This window comes from Salmo salar, chromosome 05, assembly GCF_965601325.2.
Source record: "Salmo salar chromosome 05, fSalSal1, whole genome shotgun sequence".
Classification (NCBI taxonomy): Eukaryota; Metazoa; Chordata; class Actinopteri; order Salmoniformes; family Salmonidae; genus Salmo; species Salmo salar.
In genome coordinates, this window is record NC_138295.1 from 61916934 (window position 1) to 61941337 (window position 24404).

General features: G+C 41.7%; 2 protein-coding genes across 3 annotated transcripts; one reads left to right on the forward strand and one right to left on the reverse strand.

Moving 5' to 3' along the window:
• Positions 1 to 91: 91 nt before the first annotated feature.
• LOC106605362 (uncharacterized) lies at positions 92 to 11285 on the forward strand. 2 transcript variants are annotated; one of them, XM_014200887.3, is made up of 26 exons: positions 92 to 439; positions 3144 to 3228; positions 3569 to 3634; positions 3737 to 3870; positions 3982 to 4119; positions 4343 to 4396; positions 4496 to 4549; positions 4787 to 4840; positions 5157 to 5210; positions 5943 to 5996; positions 6276 to 6329; positions 6603 to 6656; positions 6790 to 6843; positions 6988 to 7032; positions 7369 to 7422; positions 7523 to 7576; positions 7767 to 7820; positions 8337 to 8408; positions 8509 to 8544; positions 8771 to 8815; positions 8933 to 8965; positions 9306 to 9452; positions 9600 to 9776; positions 9870 to 9960; positions 10114 to 10191; positions 10398 to 11285. In XM_014200887.3, exons 1-26 carry the CDS (start codon positions 419 to 421, stop codon positions 10607 to 10609), a joined length of 1974 nt encoding a protein of 657 aa, XP_014056362.2. In that variant the 5' UTR covers positions 92 to 418; the 3' UTR covers positions 10610 to 11285. The 2 variants fall into 2 exon arrangements, with proteins under 2 accessions (XP_014056362.2, XP_082831463.1); XM_082975337.1 differs by lacking the exons at positions 92 to 439; positions 3144 to 3228 and adding an exon at positions 3241 to 3317.
• Positions 11286 to 11854: 569 nt separating this feature from the next.
• On the reverse strand, positions 11855 to 24164 carry LOC106605365 (uncharacterized). Its single transcript, XM_014200895.3, has 6 exons — positions 23962 to 24164; positions 13802 to 13932; positions 13491 to 13625; positions 13342 to 13378; positions 13190 to 13237; positions 11855 to 12956 (listed from the first exon to the last, which is right to left on the reverse strand). Exons 1-6 carry the CDS (start codon positions 23999 to 24001, stop codon positions 12910 to 12912), a joined length of 438 nt encoding a protein of 145 aa, XP_014056370.2. The 5' UTR covers positions 24002 to 24164; the 3' UTR covers positions 11855 to 12909.
• Between the last annotated feature and the right edge of the window lie 240 nt (positions 24165 to 24404).

Here is a 24404-nt window from a genome sequence, read left to right on the forward strand (position 1 = left end):
AAATGGACCCTGCACTAGTCTCATCTGTTTTAAACCCTCCCTCTCTAATTCTGTATTTATAATTTTCTCCTTACTCGCTCATCCCTCTCTTCTGTCTGGGTCTCTGCCCCTGTGTGTATTTGGGGTTAGGGTTAGACTCAGGTATTTCTCACCCTGTCGAGGAGAAGAGGGAGCCGAGCCCGTGGCTGCCTGAGAACCTTATGGATCTCTGAGAGAGGGAGAGCAAGGGAGAGAGAGAGAGGAAGGGGGACCAGTGCTGTGAGTGGGGAGCGAGAATGCTGTAAGGAGTACAGTTCAGGGAGGAAATAAACTGTACTTTTCTGTCTTTATTTTTTTAAAACCTGTGGACTATCTGATACGTTGAGTGAGGGTCTGGTCTCAGTGGATTATACAGAACCAAACAGACAGAACCAGCACCATGGGAGCCCCCAGGGTGAAGGTAAGCAGGTACTGCAGGCATGGTCTAAGAAGGTTTCTGAGATGTTGCTACGCCAGATTATGGATGTGAACTCTGTGTTTGGTCCAATAGTGTAGTGTGGTTCTTGGGCCTAGGTTCTCTGGTCCGCAGGTGGTGTACTCAGTGATGCTGGATTGAGGAACCTAATCTAACTATTGGTTGTGTAATGATGCGGTAATGAGGGTTTATTTTTGGTACTGTGTGAGACTGAATTTGACATGAACTGATTTAGCTGGTGTGTTGTGACCATAAAGAAACCTAAATATACATTGGCGTTTAAATTAAATACTATGTGACCTATTTTCAGGAGGATTAGCCTAGTGGTTCACATGCAGCCCCTAACAGTGTTTGAGTTCCCTCTGAATTAAGGGTAGTTAGGAGGTAATTACTTTAGAATGTACGTTTCTCAGGAATGTGCCGATTTTACTTTATTTATCTTACAGAGCACTCCACTACACACAACAACAAGTCAACCGACATGCTTGAAACATTGCACTTTACAACTTTGAGAGGTGATTTTGTTGTTTGACAGTTTGGGTAAATGTATGTTTTTTTTTTGTTAACGGTAGCTAAATATAAATGAACAACATCAAATTTGCATCAATCAAGAAGTCCAGGATCTCAGTTTACACTCTGGGTACAGATGGAAGCAGTTACATTTCTAATTTTTTTGCAGCAATTCTTTGTGGATAGTGTATTACTATTTAATGAATAGTGATTATATTGGAGAATTAATCTAAGTAAGGAAGCTTTTTCATGACTACTAACTGTTCAAATGGAAGGATTAGGGTTAGTGGAGGTGCGCAGTCCATATCCCACACTGCACCTCAGTGTCCCAGGGGGCCTGGAGGTCGGTGGGGATCACCGATTTACACCACCAGGCAGACGTATGGCGTCAACTCTACATTCTGGGTACTTGCCCAGGTAATGTATGGAATACTCCAAATAAATTGGTTTATTTCAACAGATAGACTCAATTATCTGCGTTATCATTGAGCACCATTTGTCATGTATACACTGACATTTATTTATTGCTCATGTGCTCTTATTCATTGTCTTTTAATCATTTATTTAAGTCCATTATAGACTACTGCACAAGTGTTTTATTGATGTCCTCTGGAGTTTTGAATAAAAAGCTGGAAATGGCATGGATGAAAAGTGGTGGACTCATGGTGGACAGACAGCTGCTTGACATCACAGCAAACAGAGAAAAGGCCTTTTATCATCTCAGAGGAGTGGGATGTGGCTCAATTGGTAGAGCATGGTGTTTGCAACGCCAGGGTTGTGGGTTCGATTCCCACGGGGGACCAGTATGATTTAAAAAAAAAAAAGAAATGTATGCATTCACTACTGTAAGTTGCTCTGGATAAGAGCGTCTGCTAAATGACTAAAATGTAAATGGATGAAGAGAGCCTTTAGAGTACAGAGAAAGTGCCCTGGAATGTGAGAAGGGCCTGAGAACTGCTGTGGCTCACCTTGTGGTTTTACCCTAACAAAGAGCTTTTTGAGCCTGTATTTCTCATCTCTATCTTGTTCAAGGCACAGATGAGCTCTTGCCTAAATCTACAGAGCATAATACAACCCTATCACCTGGGTGGCTGATCCCTGCAGAATCTCCTCCCACATGTCTCATGTCATGTGACATCCAATAGGCTGCTGTTAATCCAAGGATGTGACTTCAGTTTATTGGCCCATTTTCTCTCTAGAAAATAAAAAGAAGCTACTCTATTTTTGGACATGATTTAGCCATATGGCGCAATACCAGAAATGTAGGCTTCGTGACATGTCCAGCGTGTCTTTTAACAAATATTGACCAAATATTCCGGCCAACTACCCAACCACAGACCATCTTTGGTCATCTCCCCTAATAACATATAGCCTTTTCTAGTGATGGTCTGATAGGCCACCTTGCAGCCCAATTTTTATTTCAACAACCCCAAGCAACAACTCCACAAATTCTTGCTTTTTGTGAATTCATTTTGAAGTAGGATACACACACTTGCTGCTTGTCATACAGTACATACAGTTTTATGAAAATAAAGTTAGCATTTTTCCTATTTAGCAGATTAATCATCGGCCTAATTGTCGATTCCTAAATGTAGTCATTTAGCCTACTCCAACTGTAGCCTAGGCTTACTGCAGGCCTCATGATATGACTATAGACCTATGATCTTACAGATGTCATATTATGATTGATATGAAATCTGATGTTTGTCAAGGAATTAGTCAAATATAGACCATATAAATGTTGAATATTATTCATAGCCTACAAGTGGGCAATTAATACATGTCTGGAATGCCTAGACAAGAAAACATGGGCTTGAGTTGAATGAGTTGTTATAATGTGCGTAACCACCACCAGAGGGAGATATATCTGACATTTTAAAAGGGCCATGATTATTTGGTATAAGATGTTCTTAGTGATCCATTAGCCTTCATTAGCCTAGACGTCTACAGTCACCAAATTTTTCGTCCTCAAAACAGTTATTCATTTATTAAGGAGTTAAAAGTGTAACGAAATAAGAACGCCTGCAGGCTATTCATTTTGAGCTGAGAGGTCTTCCATCTTCCAACAAAGGTAGGTCTTCCAACCTTTACCTTTTGTTTATCGTTATAGCGGCGAAGAAATAGGCTACAGCCTACATGGTCGTTTTAACCTTGCTTTGTTTTCCCGCCTTTTCTACAGGCGTCAGTTATCTCGCAGCTGCTCGTGCTCCTATTGTGTATCCTCCCCTCCCACGCGCAGGACGAGTACTCTGGTTACCACTCAGGTGAGCTGCCTGACGTGCATTCTTAGCGCCTTTAGCCTTCGCGTCAATAGCTACTGTTTGATGTTAGCTAATTATCCACATTTCTAGAGGTAAGCTAAAACAGTAGGCTATATCTTGATTTTATTTCAGTTGACCTAGATTGCGGTTAAAATGTATAGACCTATATTCTCATGTCACCACAATGAAACATTTTTGATATTTGCTTACAAACATTAAATTGGTTTATCTATCTAATAACAAGCTATTTTGTTTTGTAAACAGACTATCATTTTACTGGGAAGGTTTCAGGCTTGTTCAATTATTGTTTCAGGCTTGTTCAATTATTGTTTTGTGTCATTAGGTGATGAACACACCTATGAGGGCTCCTTGGTCGACAACTATGAACATTCAGGATACCCACAACCAGGTAATAACTACAACATAGCAAAGTCCCTCCCTCTAATCAAAAGCCAGAATGCAAACATTTCCCTCACTTAAACCCCTCCACCTACCCATTCTTCGCTGGCAGAGGAATACCCACCGGAGCCCACTCACAGCTATGAGGAGCAGCAACCCTCATCTGGATATGACCCCTATGCACCAGCCCCCACCAGTGTGAGCATGATCACAGAGGACTCCTACCCCTACACCACCACCACACAGGTGAGGGAAAGTCAAGGGGGAAAGTATGTTATGTGTAATGTTTAGTAATAGCATGTCATGTAACATTGTGTTCGTTCTGTCATGTAAGATGATATCATGTTATAACTGTAGGTACCATACGAGCAGGAGCCCTACGAAGAGTCGCTCCAGGTCCCTGGTGGTGGGGAGGCTTCTCTGGGGGAGGAGGGGCCAACAGACTGTAACTGTGAGCCTGGAGAGCCAGGGTTCGCTGGGTTTGCAGGGCCCAAGGTAGGACGAAGGTGCAAATGTAATTTAGAACCTTATAAACAGCAAACATCCATTTACTTTGCTGATTAATACTGATTAAATGTCATTTATATAGCATTCACTGGGTCCTTAAGTGATTTGGGTTGTATGGGGGTAACTCACCCCATCCACCACCATCCTGTGGTATCCTTCTGTTTTCTGGCCTAAACAAAATATCTGTCTGTCTATCTGTCTGTCCATCTAGGGAGCCAGAGGACTGCAAGGTAGAGATGGCTTCCCTGGGGCTCAGGGAAGGGAGGTAAGTGTTAATCACTGTATAGTCACTATATCAAATTCATAGTGCTCATATCCTTATTGGAGTAATGCTGTTGATATTGTTCCTGTGTGTTGTGTTCAGGGGTACAAAGGATTCAAAGGAGTTCTAGGAAGAGGAGGAGACACAGGGCCTGAGGTGAGGAAGTGAAAAAAGTAAAATAAAAGACCTCACCCAAATCAGCCTTAGACACTATCCAACTCCCTAAGCGAGGCTTGAACCCAGGTTGCCCAACCCCACTGCAAACAGGCTTGCCACAACCTCAAAAGAGAAACAGTATCTCCCTGGGAGGAATGTTTGTAACTTAAAAGTATGGCGTCAACATTACCCTTGAACTTGACTCAACAGCTGTATTGACCTTTGTCATCTCTACAGGGTGACTCTGGGCCTGATGGGGAGGACGGTGCCTCTGGTTTCTCTGGAGCCCAGGTAATAATAGGCCTCCAAAGGATATCACAGATGTAATGTATCTCTCTTTCATTGTTTTGCTCTGATCTGTTTCTATGCTCTAGTCTAAATTCTGCGACATGGCACAGGCAATGCAACGTTTTTCTATATTGATTATGGCCAGTAGATGGCGATCTCTTTATTATTCAGAACTGGAGAGTGGCTATGTTGTGTAGTTGAGGTGAAAGGCTGAGCTTCAACAACTAGGATCGCCCTTTCTCTTTCTCATTCTCTCTCTTGGTCTATATTTTATTCCATTCTTTTGCACCTTGTCTCTCATTCTTTCTCTCTCCTACAGGGCTTGCCTGGTCTTCCTGGAGATCCAGGTGAGACAGGGGTGCTAGGACTGAAGGTAAAGACCCTTCCTCAAAACCAGCCCGGCATCCTACAAAATATGTATCACATCAAACAAAATCAATCTTTACCTAAAAAGCCATTATAACCCCATATCAAAAACAGTGTGACCCTTCACAAAATCTTATTTGAATGTTCACTAATAACAGCCCAAGCCACCATAATGTTCATCTAAAGTTTAAACCTACAAGAAACAGCATGACATCACATAAAACCCTTGCTGTACCACCGAGAACCAATATGACATCACATAGGACAAGTATGACATCACAGGGAACCAGTGTGACATTACAGTGAACCAGTATTGCCACGGTCAAGACAACTCGGAACTCAGAAACTCTTAAAAAGGTATTGTAGAAAGATGGGGCCCGAGTTTTCCACTTGGAAAATAGCAGAATTGACCACCAGGAAGCTCTACGCAAAAAACGTAGGTACATTTTAAATCAGAGGTTCTGAGTTTCCGAGTTGTATTGAAAGACACCACAGATATGGTCAATGGAACGGTCTGCGTTTCATTGACTCCTTTACCGCATCCATCAGGTAGACCCCAAAACCCGCAAAAAGGTATGACATTATAAACCCCCACTGTTCCACAGAGACATCACAGAGTACCAGCATGGCATCATAGAATACCACTATGCCATCACAAGTATCCGCTAATTACACCCAAAAAATCTTAATTGACAATTTGAAGCTGTCTATGCCTGAGTGTGTTCCTTATCCTCAACAGGGTGACATCGGTATGGAGGGGCCACGCGGAGGAGTGGGGGTAACGGGTGAGACTGTGAGTATTGACACAATCTAGCTGTTATGTTTTGTAGGAAACCATATTTGGTTTGATAGCAGGGATTTTATTTCAATTCATCTCAAAGAAACAATCCATAGGTTATTATTGTGTAATTACCAATTACCGTTGGATTTTCTAAGGAAATCCACTACCTGGTCATTTTTGTAGCATAAAATAAAGTTATTCCTCAAATGAGTGTAAGGAAATGTGATACTAAATCCCCAGCATGTTTCAGTCTGGCCCTACTCATGTGTTTAGTTCTTTGTCTTTTTCTAGGGTCCAATTGGTGAGGCAGGGCCTGGTGGGCCTGATGGAACTGGAGGTATCAAGGTAAACATGGTGCCTCCCACAACTCAACACTGTCCACTCACAACAGTTGCCACCGCTCAGTGTTGCTACCACAACTCACCACATTCTCAACATGCTCAAATCAATTATTCACTCAGCTCCTTACACAGCTCTCACTAGAAGCAATACTTTATGATGTGAAAGCCTCAAACAGGCTATGTGATGTGATAATTTCCATTTAACATATAAACAACATACAAATTATTGTAATTTGTTCTGGCCATGTTGAGACATATTTTTTTCCGTCCTTCTCAGGGATCAACTGGAGCAGAAGGGAAACAGGGTCCTGAGGGAACAGAAGGGGAAAAGGTAGCGCCTTTCAACCTTGCTTTGTGACCATGGTTAATTAAACCGGGGTTGAATAACTCATTATTTAAAACAAATCGTATAACTTCTATTTCCTGTCTAAAATGTCTTCCATCTCATCCGTTCTCTTCCACAGGGTCAGATTGGAGCACCTGGATTCTCAGGAGACCATGGGGAGATGGGCTACAATGTAAGATGGATGTCTGTCTATCCGTCACACCATTCATCTCTCCATTTGGACCTCTTGTTTGTCCTTATCTACTAAGACTATGCTATTCCCTACATGGCGAGAGACCATTAATCCTAACTTGCTTTTTCTTTCTGTGTTTTATAGGGGTATCCTGGAGAGCCAGGAGGCAGAGGAGAGACCGGTCACAAGGTATGTTTAGGGGACAGGAGTTATGTTGTTTTCACAGAAAGTACTCTAGTTGCGCTCAAAAGTCATTGGCCCTTACTCTTCACAGAAACTACTCTGGTTCCCCCAAGATGTATGTGTGTTCATGGGTGTTTTCCCTAAACTGCATACTATTATTTTCACTGAAGGTTTTGCTATTGTTGATTTCGTGAGTCATGTGGCTGTTAAACACTTTTGGCCATAACGATAGCGCCTTCTCCACGTGGGAGATTAGATTGATACTGTAGTGTCAATGTCTCCCTTGCTCTCTTCTCTTCCACTTTCTGTTTTCTCTGTATCTCTCTCTTTCCTCTCTCTCAGGGTGACCAAGGCCCAGGGGGCATGCCAGGCAGTGATGGGGAGCCTGGAGAGGATGTGAGTATCAGTATGATAACCACTAAATTAGTAATAAATAGATAAGGAATCTGTTGATGGGATTTCTCCAAACAAACTACATTTACTGTTTATTTTTCAGGGTCCTCTTGGAGTTCCTGGGGTGATCGGCTTTCCTGGAGAGTTTGGACAAAAGGTAAAGTGAAGGAGAATTGCATGCTGGATATCAGGATGACATCATCACAATGGCCGTGAAATGCTTTCTTACAAGCACTTAACGAACAATGCAGTTTTAAGAAAATATTTACTAAATAAACTAAAAGTTGACATGTACTTTTAATACTTAAATGAATACTTTGTGAATAATGGCCAGTCTTCCCTCCTAGGGCGCGAGAGGGGATCGTGGTGTGAGGGGACCTCCTGGGAGAGTAGGAGCTGGGGTAAGACAGGCTTTATAACCACTATATGAGGTGCTCTAATCTCAATCACATGTGCACAGTAGACTACAGATCACAATACAGACACTGTCACTCCCACATTCCTCAGTAAAGTCCCCTCAGTGTTGTTAATCAGATGTAAATGCCATGTTGCTTAAGGGTTTCGTGTGGGTGGACAGACACCCATGTGATATTGTTGACAGTCAAAACAAGGAAGGTAACAGATATGTTAGTAAAGTCCCTGAAAACATCAGATCTGTTGGTAAAGTCCCTGAAAAGGTTTCAGTGCCAGTTAAAAACACAGATGGTCATTCTGGTTTTAGTTAAAAAAGACAGCTTAACTGTCAGAGATGTTGTGGCAAGAGTACCATGTATCTTGCTATAAGTTTAGACAATTAAAAATGATCTGTCATTGGAATTGAACTAAATTCCTCTTTTTGAACAAGGGTTCTCATTCTAAAGTGTGTGTGTATGTGTGTATTTGCAGCAGTTTACCTATGTGTGTGTTTCATATTACAGGGGCCTCAAGGAGCGAGAGGAGATGCAGGAGTTCCAGGGAAACCAGGACCTAAAGGCCTGCAGGCCCAGCCTGTGTGTATATGTCATTACTCCAACATTGTCATTACCACTACAGTTATCATCATTGTCTTTTGATGATTATGCAATTGTTGATTTAATGCGTTGTTTCTAGGGAGCCAAAGGGGAGACAGGACCTGATGGTGAGAAGGTAACCTTTTATTTACATTCCCCATCACACTGCTAAATTACCAGTCAATTTCTCACAGTTAATCAAGCACACACACACACACCAGTAAATGAAAGTGGATGTGTATTGGTCATCTGCTGTTTATGTTTGGGTCTTTCCTTTGTGACTGATAAGCTGTAATAAGCAGTCCTATCATTGCCATGGCATCTTACTGACTCATCTCATGTGCTGATTGTTCCTTCCTCAGGGTGGTGTTGGAAGAACTGGTGTGAAGGGAAAGAAAGAGGACAAGGTAAATCATATGACAAGGCCGAGCCGACGTCACTCTCATCTATCTACTTCCTGTTTCCATTGATGTAGTGGGTCTGTTTTTCTTACCAAAAATGTTTCTGTTCCTCTTTCCAAACAGGGAAGCTTTGGAGAGCGTGGTGACAAAGGACAGGTTTGTATATTCCATTCTGTGAAAGTATGTGTTTTTTTCACCCTCACCCATTCTAGGTCACATAAAAACCGTAGGTTGTTCCTAGATGACAGCAGACACAACAGCACATACTGTAGAGAGTTGAGTTCCTGTTATGTCATAAAATCCTAATAGAACTGTTTTAATTAGGTAAAAGTATTGATAATTAAATGATTTAATTAGGTAGAAGTATTGAGAATTAAATGATTTGATTAGGTAGAAGTATTGAGATTGAGTTTAAATCGTGACTTTTTGTGTTCAGTGACTGAACAGTGTCCCCCCTCTGTCTCTCTCCTTCCTTCCCCTCATCTCTGAATGGTAGCAAGGAGAGAGAGGTACCATCGGCCCTGATGGCATTGTTGGACGAAATGGACCCCCCGGCATCCCAGGCTCCAGAGGAGAGCCAGGTCCAGGCGGTGACCTGGGAGTCAAAGGTGGCTCTGGACCTAAAGGAGTGCCAGGTGCCCCTGTGCGTATCAGGAGCCAACTCCAGTCTGCCTGGAGGAAGGGTCTCCCCCTTATTTTACATTGACCCATATCTAGCAAGAACTTTTACTGACTGATTGATCGATTGATTACTTGCTTGGTTGATTGATTGCCAGCTTTTTGACCTCAGGGCCCTGGGCTGACAGATGAGCAGGTATTGCAGCTGTGTAAAGGAGTGGTGATAGCCCAGATCTCCCAGTATGCAGCTTCCATCCGGGCCAAGTGTTCCCAAGGCTGCCCCATCAACAACCGCACACTTATTGGGCCGCCCGGAACCAGGGGACCAACTGGAGAATCAGGCAAACCCGTGAGTCACACATCCCCCAAACCAACTCATATCTACTAAGGAAGGCCTTTATTCCAAACGATGATAAGTTCTGTTGACCTCTCTCTCTCGCAGGGTAAAGCGGGCAAAGCTGGAGTCAAAGGAGGCAGGGGCATCCAAGGGGACACAGGAGTGGATGGTCAGAAGGGGGCAGAGGGTGAAAGAGGTATGTAATCCAAATGTCTTAGTTCAACCAAACTTGATTACAGGTAAACTAAACCCTGATCAGTAAAGCTCATTTCAAGTGAAAATTAGTGGAGCTCCTTTGTAGTGGCATAGCTTCAGAGTGCACCCCCAAGCTCTCTGTTCTACTCCACAGGAACAAAAGGTCTGAAAGGAAAGGGGGGTGAGCCTGGTAAAGGTCTACCAGGACACGATGGGCATCAAGGTCTCAGAGGTAGGACACTGTTTCCACTGGTGTGAAACTCTCAGGTCTACCTCAAAATTGCTTGTCTTAGAATTGTTGGAAAGTATCTGTAACTCACATCCAGATTCACTGGAATAGGCATTGTGTGGTTTTATTCAACATTGATGTTAGCAGGAAGTCTTTTCAAGTGAACTTTTAAGACACCACCTCCAATTGTTAAAAACATTTCCCCACAGGGCTGCCAGGCCACCCAGCAGAGCCAAAGAACGGTATGGCAGGTCCCAGAGGGCCCCGTGGTTTCACAGGCGCTTTGGGCCAGCCTGGCATGGCAGGCAACGCAGGAGTGCCCGGCTTCTGTGAGGCACGGGACTGCAGCATTCACGCGCCTGTGATGCGCAAGGAGCAGGGCCTAGTGAAGGGACCCCGCGATCTAAGCCCCAAGATTTAACCCCAACAAGGAGCTTCAGGAAAAGGTGAAGGAATGGTCCACGACGAGGGGTCACTCTGGACGGTCGCTCCATGGCAACATTGAAGTTAATTCCATTCACATCTCAGCCAAACCAGGAATTGACATTGAGTTTTGAACTGGGAAATTACCAATGTGTACAGCATTGATCTTTTGGATTTTCATGCCTAATTCAATTCAATTCCTGTATTGACTGGTATTGAAATGGAATTAATTCGAGCACTGTTCAATGGGGCTCACCAGTGATGGAAGGGTTTGGTGGGACACGCTGGACTCTGCACAGAGATGAAACCAGCCTTGACGCATTTCATCTGAGCCAAGCAAGGCTCCAAATGAACTCTGTTTAGGCATAATTGATACCTTTTTTTGTTAGGCCAAAATGTATTTTTTATGCAGAAACAGAAAATAAAATTGTCTTCCTCCATGCAAACCATAAGTAAAGGGTCTTGAGAAACTGGCTAAAAGAAATTGGCAGAAAATGAAACTTGCAGGAGTCTCTGGCTACGAGTCAGGTTTTGTTTTTGATATGATCAACAATGCTGTGTATACATTGAAAATAAAAAGTGATGTAAATAATTTTGTAAAGTATCGCAAGTACATGTCCTGTGTTTTCTGAAATATCACTGTTTTAGATAAATTCTGTCTTACTTTTTCTTAAGATGAGTCCTCACTTTTTTAGTCGCCACAGTTTGAGCATGTTTCTGAGAATGTGTGGTCTCTTTCAGTCATCTCATATATTTGGGTTAATCTAAATAACTTCATTCCCCCCCCCATTAACAGATGTTCAGTCAAGATAACATTGATCAATATAAAATAAATAAAAATAACATACTATTTCATATTAAAAATAATACATTGAAATGTGTTATACAGTATATTGTATTTCTATAGTTAAATAATATGGCAATGATTTGTAGGACAGCACAAAATGTCTGTCGATTAAATGAATTTACTATATTCATTGGATGGCGATTTTGATTTTTAAATAATTTTCATGTACATTATTTATTTTGCATAAATAACTTTCACATGAACAGGATGTTAAACTCTATCACCTCTTAATTGATATTTTTGTCATTGTCAATCTTCATTGAGAATCATTCCAACACATTACAAGGCGGAAACATAGCCCTGTAAACTCAAGTATATCACACACGTGTTGTTAACATTTGTACTTTTGTGTACATGTGTTGGCAATCAGAACCCTGATACAAAAGCGTCACAATGTTTGGAGACAATTATTTTTAATGCATCACCAGCACATCACAGGACAAATTAGAAAATGAGCAGAGCATGAAAATGGGTGATTATCTCATCAAAAGCATGCTAAACATTATGGTATACAACTATGCTACGAAAGTACACATGCATGAAATCAACACAAGATAATCAACCTTATTAAAATGTTTAACGCTGCTCGTGTTCAAAAGGGCTCCTCTTAATGTGTGTAAAATGATGGTTGTCAGTTCATATAAAAGTGTTTGGTTTTGTGGACTGGAGGGAGGTAAGAAGTATTATTATTACCAAGTGTTAAACACTATTGTACATATCATCTCTCTGGTGAAATCAATCGAGTCACTTGTCTCTAAACTTATTGTCTGATCTAGGGGTGAGTAGGAGTACCTATATAAGACTAGTTTAAAATATATATTCTTAAAATGTGGCACTGGTTCCAAAGCATCTTGATGAAGCACAACCATTGCGTGCCTTAAATTGTCCAAGGGAGAGATGGCAATGTAATAATGCATTTATTGTAACGAACAAGTTCACAGCTTGTTTTCCTAGCTAATTGTACATTCATACTTGCATTTTATATTCACTAGGTAATACATAGCTTAATAAATATTTAATAAATAACTCTGGCTACATGGCCCTGCATGTAGCCAGCAGCGAGAAATGTTCTGTTGAATTTTCATTTAAAACAAAACACAATGTCTTTCTTTCTTCCTCTCTTAGGTAAAAAAGATGTGAACTTCACCCATCATACTGGTTTACTTGGTTGAGTTTTACTATGTTCTGTACAGGTAAAAAAAATTGGGTGGTCATAAAAAAAGGTAAGAAAGTAACGTTGCGTAGAAGACAGTAATGAGACAAAAACCATACAACTAAAGCTGTAGAAGTCATACGTTTCCCTTAGATTAATTACATCATGCTTATAGTAGATTAACTTTGAAAAAGTGGGCCTAACTGTTCTTTATCGGCTGGATCGATGTCAAGGGGTGTCATCTGGGTGAGACCAACATCGTTGGAGTCACCTTGCTTCAGCTTCCTTCAGATTACATTTAAAGTACGATCAAAAAGACCAAAAGCATCACCAATGCCCAAAGTCCTAAAATTTTAAAAAGAAGAAAATAGTTGTTAAATTAATTACTTGCATTATTTGAAAAATGCTGATTGTCTAACACTCATTTCAAAATCTCTCATTGTAATAAAATTAAAAGAACAATAATTTCCCTGTGGCAACAAAACTAGAAATGAATCATCTGCAGTTGTAACGTATATTTTATTTTGATAATAGTACAATCAAAATGTAATGCATGGTCTAAAAAAAGCAGAATTTACCATAATGAGCAATTTGAGCGTTTGCGGTGGCAGCGATAGCGTTTGTCCCTAAGTAGCAAAAAGAGTGATATGAGCAATGATGATGACAACAATGCTTAATAGTTATATCAATGTGTTGTGTAATACACCAATAACTTCAGGGGAAACCATACCTAAGAAGTGGATCCTGGTCTCGTCATATAACCCATCCTGTTTTATAAAAAATGAAGGGGTGAATATAATTTTTTTTTGTACTACGTTGGTACTTGGCAGACACTAACAGAGGAAAGGAAGGTGAATTGTATTCATAAAGTTGACCTACCTTGGTGCAACCAATAGTTAATGTGACACTGGCACATTTACTAAGGATGACTTTTCCAAAGAACACGTCCTTGCATGGAGGAATGTATTCCTTTGTCTTTACTTTACCCCTGTCGTTTTTATAAATGGCAATGGGCTGCAGAAAGAAAAATATCTTATCACAAGTCATGTCTAAATTAAAATGGCCCCTGCCCATCTGCATACTGTTGATGATACTATCAATGGTGAGATGTGAAAAAAGAATAAAGGTAATAGAAAATGCCTGACTTCACATTGTATCTACTTGTCATAAGCATATATGCAATAGTTTACCTCTTTGCCAATGGTCCAGCTCTCCTCACATTGGGTATCCAATTCTTTAAACGGTGCTTCAAGTGTGACATTACCCTCCTGACATATGTAGGCAATTTGAATATCCTCTAGAGGGGCTGCGGACACTGAGACTGAAATGTGAACAATGAAAAGGATGAGTGGGATTGGGAATCCATTTAACACCAAGAAAGGATTTCAACCTAAATCCACTGTATTATGAAGTATACTAGGGAGAGTGTCAGTTTAATGGATGTGGTCACAATAGTGTGATGACCTTTCCTGAGACCTAAAACTTGAGTTAGAGCCCTAAAGCTAAGCTTTAAAAGACATTTTCCAGAATGGCTGAAATTATAAAAACAATAGTTTTGAAATTAGCTCTCACGAGCGAAAATGAGTTCCTGAAAACTGTGCACCACTGTGTATAACGTCATCACATCAATGTTCTCGGGTTTGGTCAAAGAGAATACATTTTAAAAACTCTGGCGTTCATGTTGGGCTCACCCCGCAACCTCATTGGACAATACCTAATCCCGCCTCTCACTTTAACTTTGCAACCTCATTGGACATAATTCCACATGTCAATCAACATTGTCCATCCGTTTGGTTGTTTCAGGTTAGTTCCCGTAGTTGCTATATGGTCTCATCAGACTAGTATGGCAAACGAGCAAGCGAATGTGATAATATAATTTCATATATTAGAAAAGTTATAGTTAGTTATAGGTTTGTATCAACTGTCCTACTCCTCGAAAGTCATGTATTGGTTATATACACTACCAGTCAAAAGTTTTAGAACACATACTTATTCAAGGGTTTCTCTTTATTTTGTACTATTTTCTGTAGAATAACAGTGAAGACATCAAAACTATGAAATAACACATATGGAATCATGTGTAGTAACCAAAAAAGTGTTAAACAAATCAAAATAGATTTTAGATTCTTCAAATAGACACCCTTTGCCTTGAAGACAGCTTTGCACCCTTTTGGCATTCTCTCAACCACCTTCATGAGGTAACCACCTGGAATGCATTTCAATTAACAGGTGTGCCTTCTAAAAGTTAATTTGTGGAATTTCTTTCCTTCTTAATGTGTTTGAGACAATCAGTTGTGTTGTGACAAGGTAGGGGGTATACAGAAGATGGTCTTTTACCAAATAGGGCTAAGTCCATATTATGGCAAGAACAGCTCAAATATGTAAAGAGAAATGACAGTCCATCATTACTTTAAGACATGAAGGTCAGTCGACAGGACAATGACCCAACACACCTCCAGGCTGTGTTAGGGATATTTTACCAAGGAGTAGAGAGATGGAGTGCTGCATCAGATGACCTGGCCTCCACAATCCCCCGACCTCAACCAAATTGAGATGGTTTGGGATGAGTCGGACCGTAGAGTGAAGGAAAAGCAGCCAACAAGTGCTCAGCAAATGTGGGAACTCCTTCAACACTGTTGGAAAAGCATTCCAGGTGAAGCTGGTTGAGAGAATGCCAAGACTGTGCAAAGCTGTCTTCAAGGCAAAGGGTGTCTATTTGAAGAATCTCAAATATATTTTGATTTGTTTAACACTTGTTTGGTTACTACACATAATTCCATATGTGTTATTTCATAGTTTTGATGTCTTCACTATTATTCTACAATGTAGAAAATAGTACAAAATAAAGAAAAACCCTTGAATAAGTAGGTGTTCTAAAACTTTTGACTGGTAGTGTATACCATTTGCCTACATGATGAATGATGATCACTGGCAATCAACTGCAGTGTTGGATTATATCCCCATATCATGGAATACCTGTTTGAACATTTACATTTTAGTCATTTAGCAGACATTCTTATCCAGAGCGACTTACAGGCGCAATTAGGGTTAAGTACCTTGCTAAAGGGAATTTCAACAGATTTTTCACCTAGTCAGCTCAGGAATTCAAAAAGCCTATTGTGCAATATATTCCAAGATTCACCAGCAACACCATTTAGGAGCTAAAGGTTGTCAGCATAGTGTTTCTGATTGGGTTGACAATTATCTTCTAATGTATTTGTGTGGCTACAACACCATCTTTAGCACAACATTTTCTGGTTTGCAGAGAAATCCATTGAAAGGGAGAAACACAACTACTACCGAGGTCTAATAGATTTCGGATGCTTTTTAACTTCTGATGCTTGGGTTTGATAGGATGTATTGTTGCATTTTTGCTGTAATCAAAATAATGCATGCAGCCACTCATCCAACTTGTTTCAGAGTGTGCATTCACTACATGACAGGAATGAGCACATAGATCTCACACACTATTTTATTTATCTAGGCAAGTCCGTTAAGAACAAATTCTTATTTACAATGACGGCCTACACCGGACGACACTGGACCAATTGTGCGCCGCCCTATGGGACTCTCAATCACAGCCAGTTCTGATACAGCCTTGAACCAGGGTGTCTGTAGTGTCGCCTCAAGCACTGAGATGCAGTGCCTTAAACCGCTGCGCCACTCGGGAGCCCAAAATGAAATAATGGCTGGTTAAAATGTAAAGATTGTGCCTTTTTCCGCTGGGAGAGGACTGTAGATTTATTATGCCGGTATAAGTAATATTGACACCGAGTCCAAAACGGGAGGCTTAAAAAATAACAAGGTCTTTTTCAATCCTCCGGAAAATCTCTTCAAGGTCAGCAGACTAACAGTTTTTTGGTCATGTCACACGACTCACTTAAAAACAAAGTTAAAATCCAGTTGGTCAGATCACATGGTATGGCACCGAATAGTGACACACTTCACACCGCTTCGATACAGCTACGACCAGAAGTGATTTTTGTAGCAGGTTAGGAGAGCATATTCGCTAACATTAACCTCAGAGAAATAGATTTTGTTTAACAAGTAATTCAATTTTTTTGTCAAAAAGGTAGGGGTAAAAATTTGACACCCCTAAAGATTCTCATAAAGTAGTCAAAAGTTTAGTATTTGGTCCCATAATCCAAGCACGCAATCACTACTAGCTTGTGGCTCTAAACTTGTTGGATGCATTTGCAATTTGGTTTGGATGTGTTTCAGATTAGGGATTGATACAGGGATTGAAATAGATGTAATTGTACTTTCTTGACATTGATCTACACAAAGTACTCCATAATGTCAAAGTGAAAAGAAAATTCTACACATTTTTACAAATGAATAAATATTTAATAACTGCCTTCTTATTTTCAAGCATGGTGGTGGCTGCATCGTGGTATGGGTATGCTTGACATCAGCAAAGACTGGGGAGTTTTTCAGGATGAAAATAAATGGGATGGAGCTAAGCACAGGCTGCTTTACACCAGACACTAGCAGAGGAATTCACCTTTCAGCAGGACAATAACCTACAACACAAAGCCAAATCTACACTGGAGTTGTTTACCAAGAAGACACTGAATGTCCCCGAGTTGACAAGTTACAGTTTTGACTTAAATCTGCTTGAAAATCTATGGCAAGACTTAAATTACTGGTCTGGCCATGATCCCCAAAACCTTGACAGAGCTTGAAGAATTTGAAAATAATAAATGGTCAATATTGCACAATACAGGTGTGCAAAGCTCTTATGAGACTTACCCAAAAAGACTCACAGCTGTAATTGCTGCTAAAGGTGTTTCTAACATGTATTGATTTAGGGGGGTGAATACCTATCTAATCAACGTAAGTGAGTGTTTTATTTTTCATTCATCTTTAAAAAATGTTACACATTTTCTTCCACTTTAACATTAGAGTATTTTGAGTAGATCATTCCCCCTGGTGATCGGGGGCGCCAGGCTGCCCTGCATTACGCACACCTGCCTTCCCTCGTCATGCGCATCAGAAATCTATTGGACTCAATCACCTGTTCATTACCGCCCCTATATTTGTCAGTTCCCCAGCTCTGTTCCCCGCTGCTGCATTCATGTTCGTATGTCATGTGTTACCTGGTTTGGATGCTGTTCTTGTCCTGTTCCATGTCTGTCCTGTCCCATGTCTGTCCTACTTTAAAATGTTCAAAGGGTGGCTGGAGTCTTTGACAATTTTCAGGGCCTTCCTCTGACACCGCCTGGTATAGAGGTCCTGGATGGCAGGAAGGTTTCCCCCTGTGATGTACTGGGCCGTACGCACTACCCTCTGTAGTGCCTTGCGGTCGGAGGCAGAGCAGTTGCCATACCAGGCAGTGATGTAACCAGTCAGAATGCTCTCGATGGTGCAGCTATAGAACTTTGAGTATCTGAGGACCCATGCCAAATCTTTTCTGTCTCCTGAGGGGGAATAGGTTTTGCCGTGCCCTCTTCACGACTGTCTTGGTGTGCTTGGACCATGCTAGTTTGTTGTTGATGTGGACACCAAGGAACTTGAATCTCTCAAACGGCTCCACTACAGCCCCGTCGAGGAGAATGGGGGCGTACTCGGTCCTCCTTTTCCTGTAGTCCACAATCATCTCCTTTGTCTTGATCACGTTGAGGAAGAGATTGTTGTCCTGGCACCACACGGTCAGGTCTCTGTCCTCCCTATAGGCTGTCTCATTGTTGTTGGTGATCAGGCCTACCACTGTTGTGTCATCAGCATGATAATGATGGTGTTAGAGTCGTGCCTGGCCATGCAGCCATGACTGAACAGGGAGTACAGGAGGGGACTGAGCACGCACCCCTGAGGGGCCCCCAGTGTTGAGGATCAGCGTAGCGGATGTGTTACCTACCCTTACCACCTGGGGGCGGCCCGTCAGGAAGTCCAGGATCCAGTTGCAGAGGGAGGTGTTTAAGTCCCAGGGTCCTTAGCTTAGTGATGAGCTTTGAGGGTTCAAAGATGAGCTGTAGTCAATGAATAGCATTCTCACATAGGCGTTCCTTTTGTCCAGGTGGGAAAGGGCAGTGTGGAGTGCAATAGAGATTGCATCATCTGTGGATCTGTTGGGGCGGTATGCAAATTGGAGTGGGTCTAGGGTTTCTGGGATAATGGTGTTGATGTGGGCCATGACCAGCCTTTCAAAGCACGTCATGGCTACAGATGTGAGTGCTACGAGTCGGTAGTCATTTAGGCAGGTTACCTTCGTATTCTTGGGCACAGGGACTATGGTGGTCTGCTTGAAACTTTGTTATTACACTCACAGGGAGAGGTTGAAAATGTCAGTTGGTCAGCGCATGCTCGGAGTACACGGGCTGGTAATCCGTCTGGCCCTGCGGCCTTGTGAATGTTGACCTGTTTAAAAGGTATAACTCACATCGGCTACAAAGAGCGTGATGACAGTCGTCCGGAACAGCTGATGCTCTCGTGCATGTTTCAGTGTTACTTGCCTCGAAGCGAGTATAGAAGTTATTAAGCTTGACTGGTAGGCTAGGGTCACTGAGCAGCTCGTGGCTGTGCTTCCCTTTGTAGTCTAATAGTTTGCAAGCCCTGCCATATCCGACGAGCGTCGGAGCCGGTGTAGTACGATTCGATCTTAGTCCTGTATTGATGCTTTGCCTGTTTGACAGTTTGTCGGAGGGCATAGCGGGATTTCTTATAAGCTTCTGGGTTAGAGTCTTGCTCCATGAAAGCAGCAGCCATACCCTTTAGCTCAGTGCGGATGTTGCCTGTAATCCATGGCTTCTAGTTGGGGTATGTACGTACAGTCACTGTGGGGACGACGTCGTCGGTGCACTTATTGATGAAGCTAGTGACTGATGTGGTGTACTCCTCACTGCCATCGGAAGAATCCCGGAACATATTCCAGTCTGTGCTAGCAAAACAGTCCTGTAGCTTAGCATCTGCTTAATTTGACCACTCTTTTATTGACCGATTCACTGGTGCTTCCTGCATTAGTTTTTGCTTGTAAGCAGGAATCAGGAGGATAGAATTATGGTCAGATTTGCCAAATGGAGGGCTAGGGAGAGCTTTGTATGCGTCTCTGTGTGAGGAGGAAAGGTGGTCAATAGTTTTTTTCTCTCTGGTTGCACATTTAACATGGTGGTAGAAATGAGCTAAAACGGATTTAAGTTTCCCTGCATTAAAGTTCCCGGCCAATAGGAGCACCGCCTTTGGATTAGCGATTTCCTATACGGCTAATGGCCATATACAGCTCATTGAGTGCCGTTTTAGTGCCATTGAGTGCCGTCTTCTTCTACGAAGAATATAGATGAAAACTCTCTTGGTAAATAGTGTGGTCTACAGCATATCATGAGATACTCTCAGGCAAGCGAAACCTCGAGACTTCCTTAGATATTGTGCACCAGCTGTTGTTTACAAAAATACATGGACCGCCACCCATGGTCTTATCAGAGGCTACTGTTCTATCCTGCCGATACTGTGTATAACCCGCCAGCTGTATGTTATTCATGTCGTCGTTCAGCCACGACTTAGTGAAACATAAGGTATTACAGTTTCTAATGTCCTATTGGTAGGATAAACGTGCTTGTAGTTCGTCTATTTTATTATCCAATGATTGTACGTCGGCTAATAGGACCGATGGTAAAGACAAATTACCCACTCGCCACCGGATCCTTACAAGGCACCCCAATCTTCGTTCTCAATATCTCTGTCTCTTTTTCCTGCGAATGACAGGGATGAGGGCCTTGTCGGGTGTCTGGAGGAAATCCCTCTCGTCCGACTCGTTAAAGAAAAAATTGTCTTTCAATATGAGGTGAGTAATAGCTGTCCTGATTTCGGTCATAAGAGACGGTGGCAGAAACTTTATGTACAAAATAAGTTACAAAAAACGCAAAAATAACAATAGCACAATTGGTTAGGAGACGGTAAAACGGCAGCCATTCTCTCCGGCGCCATTCATATACCTCAGCTTTTCGTGTCAGGGTAGGCACTTTGTTGATTTTTGATGTTCAGTTGTAGAACTTTTTTATCTGTTTTCACTATTGTATCTAAGCTATTTATTTTAACATACATTGGTTAAAAGGACAAAACAGAAAAACGGAAGAAAAAAAACAAAAATACAAACAACTATTGGTCAAAAAGTACATATCACCATGTACCAGTAGTGAACTGTACTACACGGCCGAAAGTATGAGGACACCCTTTCAAATTAGTGGTTTCGGCTATTTCAGTCACACATGTTGCAAAAAGGTGTATAAAATCGAGCCCACAGCCATGCAATCTCCATAGACAAACACTGGCAGTAGGATAGCCCGACTGAAGAGCTCAGTGACTTTCAACGTAGCACCGTCATAGGAGGCCACCTTTCCAACAAGTCAGTTCGTCAAATTTCTGCCCTGCTAGAGCTGACACGTTCAACTGTAAGTGCTGGAAACGTCTAGGAGCAACAACAGCTCAGCCGCAAAGTGGTAGGCCACAAAACCTCACAGAATGGGACAGCCGAGCGCAGACGCACGTAGTGCATAAAAATCGTCTGTCCTCGGTTTCAACACTCACTACCGAGTTCCAAACTGCCTTTGGAAGCAAAGTCAGCACAATAACTATTCGTCAGGCACTTCATGAAATGGGTTTCAGTGGCAGAGCAGCCACACACAAGCCTAAGATCGCAATGCCAAGCGTCGGCTGGAGTTGTGTAAAGCTCGCCGCCATTGGACTCTGGAGCAGTAGAAACATGCCATCTGGCAGTCTGACGGAAGAATCTGGGTTTGGTGGATGCCAAAAGAACGCTACCTTCCCCAATGCATAGTGCCAACTGTAAAGTTTGGTGGAGGAGGAATAATGGTCTGGGGCTGTTTTTCATGGTTTGGGCTCGGCTCCTTAGTTCCAGTGAAGGGAAATCTTACCGCTACACAATAACATTCTAGACAATTTGTGGCAACAGTTTGGGGAAGGCCCTTTCCTGTTTCAGCATGACAAGGCCTCTGTGCACAAAGCGAGGTCCATAAATAAATGGTTTGTTGAGATCGTTGTGGAAGAACTTGGCTGGCCTGCACAGAGCAGCTCAACCCCATCTAACACCTTTGGGATGAATTGGAACGCAGACTGCGAGCCAGGCCTAATCCCTAACATCAGTGCCTGACCTCACTAATGCTCTTGTGACTGAATGTAAGCAAGTCCCCTCAGCAATGTTCCAACATCTTGTGGAAAGCCTATAGCAGAAACAGGGGGACCAACTCCATATTAATGGCCATGATTTTGGAATGAGGTGTTCGATGAGCAGGTGCCCACATACTTGTCAATAAAGTGTGTATTTCCATGATTGTCTTTTAACTGAAATAACCAATACACTATAAGAGACGTTATTTAATCTGACACAGACAGCTACAATTACTCCAACGACCCACTCAAAATGTTTTGAGTAAACCAAATCTAATTAAGGAAGTCTGATCGCGGAATTCGCTGGGAATTCCCCCACCCAGGGGCGGAAATCACGGGGGGGGGGGGACACGACCCCCCCATCCTGGGAAAAATATGATTTGTCCCCCCCAATATATCACTGAAACATAACTATGTAATTTAGATAATATTAATAATACGCAATGAAAGCAATTGTGCTGATTATAGACACTTAATAGCGCGTTTTTAAGTTTCAAAAGATTGCGACCCCCCCACCCTTTGCCTCACAATGGTTTGATCCACTGCCAGTTCCTTAGTTGGCAAGGTAACAGAGGCGTCGTATCTACTGTCTGAAAGGCACTCAATGAACGTAACTGACGTGAGGTTAATCCAGGCAATCGCGCACACACACTAGCTGAATATGCAGAGCTAGAGCGCAAATATTAACTATTAAGCTAGCTAGTACCTATTCCATTTATGTGGCCTCATCAAAGATGGAATCTTTGCTATCATCAATTTATTCCAAGATCAGCATGCAGATGATGTAAATTAGTGCTTCAAAGTCCCTGTGATAAGGTTAGCGATAAACTGAAGTCCAAACTGAACAGAACTACACTCTCTTCTACCATTGTCTTAAATATATTTAATGGTCTCGTTACAAAAGCTAAATTGTCGCAAGGGAACTTTTATTTATTTATTTATTTTATGTCACCTTTATTTAACCCGGGTAGCAAAGATTATAGCAAACACCACTGAAACGGAATTGGTGCTCGCTAGCTTTGCAAATTCAGCTATTGTTGGAAGCCAGCCAATATGAAACAAACTATTGAAATTACAAAAGGTTGCAGCATATGTTGTGTAAATGGTGAACTCATACAGCTGTCAACTCTTGTCATTTTAATCCGTTTCACATTTGCTAGCTACCTTTTAGATCGAAGCCCAAATAGAATGATAAAAGATAAGATGATAGAAGCCCATCTCCTACTGTAATTAACCTACACACTGTGTGTGTGTGTGTAGCCAGCCAGCCGGGTAGAAAAATGGCAGAAAAATAAAAGACGGACATCAGAGTATTTTTCAGTACACCAAAACGCAAAGTAAGAACGCTAGTAGCCTAATATCTCAAAGACTAGTTGATAAAATGTTCATAAGAAAGAAATGAAATTCTAATGGAAATGTTTCACAATGATGTCATTAGGCAGAGCAGGCAACAGATGGCACACAGACAGCAGAGTTGGGGACAGATATGCAGGGACAGACTGGCAGAGACAGGGAGTCTCAGGTAAGTTTGTTGAGTCTTTGTTTGGCAACATTATGAAAGGTTCTAAATTTTTTTGACTTGCAAAATAGGAACATAATTGGAAAATGCCATGGATACCCCCACTGTCAACTTAAACTGGTGACTGAACTAAGATTTGTTAAAGGCAATGGTATTGCTGTTGTGATTAGTTGTGTAGTTTTGGGTACCTTTAGTTAGGAGTACGGCAAACACCTTATTTCGTTGGTTCGTCAATATACATTGACCATATTACAATGTAGGCTATGTGTTACAGCACTACTTTTGGTGTCCCCCTCAGGAATTGCTCTTGAGAAAATGTCATGTAATTGTCCCCTCCAAAGTTGATATCAGATTTTCGCCCCTGCCCCCACCCCAAACATTCACTTTCAGGTAGCAAAAACAATTCCAAAGGTTAATATAGTGTAGACCTATCTTAATATTTAGCCTATATTGTAATGTTGTATTTCTATTTATTTTAACACCTTCTTCAACAGAAAGAAAAGCATATGCACGACACTAACGTTACGGCCATACATTACAAGCGCGTGCGTAAAATTGGCTTCCACAGGATATGATGCAATCATATAGGCAACAACTAATAAACTTCGGAATAAAGTATTGAGTTAACGTTCAGAAATAACAACCACTCCCAGTAACTATAATTCCGGTTTATCTTCAATTTAACGCAAGATTCATTGAAAAAAAACATACCCAAACACATCTGGAGAGTGAGCCAACGCATCGCCATCATGTCTTCACTGACGCAATCTGAAGTAACCGGCGCGCTCGTACATCCACTTCCGCATGTTAGTTTTGTCCATCCACACCAGACTCGATCAGGACACGCACGTGGAAATATCAAAATGAACTCTGAACCAACTATATTAATTTGGAGACAGGTCAAAACGCCTGAAACATTCATGCCAATTTAGCTACCTAATTTGCCCTGGGATATAAACATTGGGTTGTTATTTTATCTGAAATGCACAAGGTCCTCTACTCGACAATTAATCTACAGATGGAAGGGTTTATAAACCTAGTACATTTCTAAGAATCTCTTCTTATTTTTGGACTTTATATGGCGGTTGGCAACCACCTTTAAGGTGCATTACCACCACCAACTGGTGGTGTGGACCTCAGTTCATCTTTCAATT

What these genes read in the sequence shown, in the direction of transcription:
- LOC106605362 (XM_014200887.3), top strand. Translation starts at nt 419, where the DNA reads ATGGGAGCCCCCAGGGTGAAG. An exon ending in TTCAGGATACCCACAACCAG is followed by an intron (nt 3,635 to 3,736) that starts GTAATAACTACA and finishes CTTCGCTGGCAG; the next exon opens with AGGAATACCCACCGGAGCCC. An exon ending in GGGGGCAGAGGGTGAAAGAG is followed by an intron (nt 9,961 to 10,113) that starts GTATGTAATCCA and finishes TCTACTCCACAG; the next exon opens with GAACAAAAGGTCTGAAAGGA.
- LOC106605365 (XM_014200895.3), bottom strand. Translation starts at nt 24,001, where the DNA reads ATGATGGCGATGCGTTGGCTCACTCTCCAGATGTGTTTGG. An exon ending in CACTCTCCAGATGTGTTTGG is followed by an intron (nt 13,933 to 23,961) that starts GTATGTTTTTTT and finishes TTCACATTTCAG; the next exon opens with TCTCAGTGTCCGCAGCCCCT. An exon ending in TAACTATTGGTTGCACCAAG is followed by an intron (nt 13,379 to 13,490) that starts GTAGGTCAACTT and finishes TTTATAAAACAG; the next exon opens with GATGGGTTATATGACGAGAC.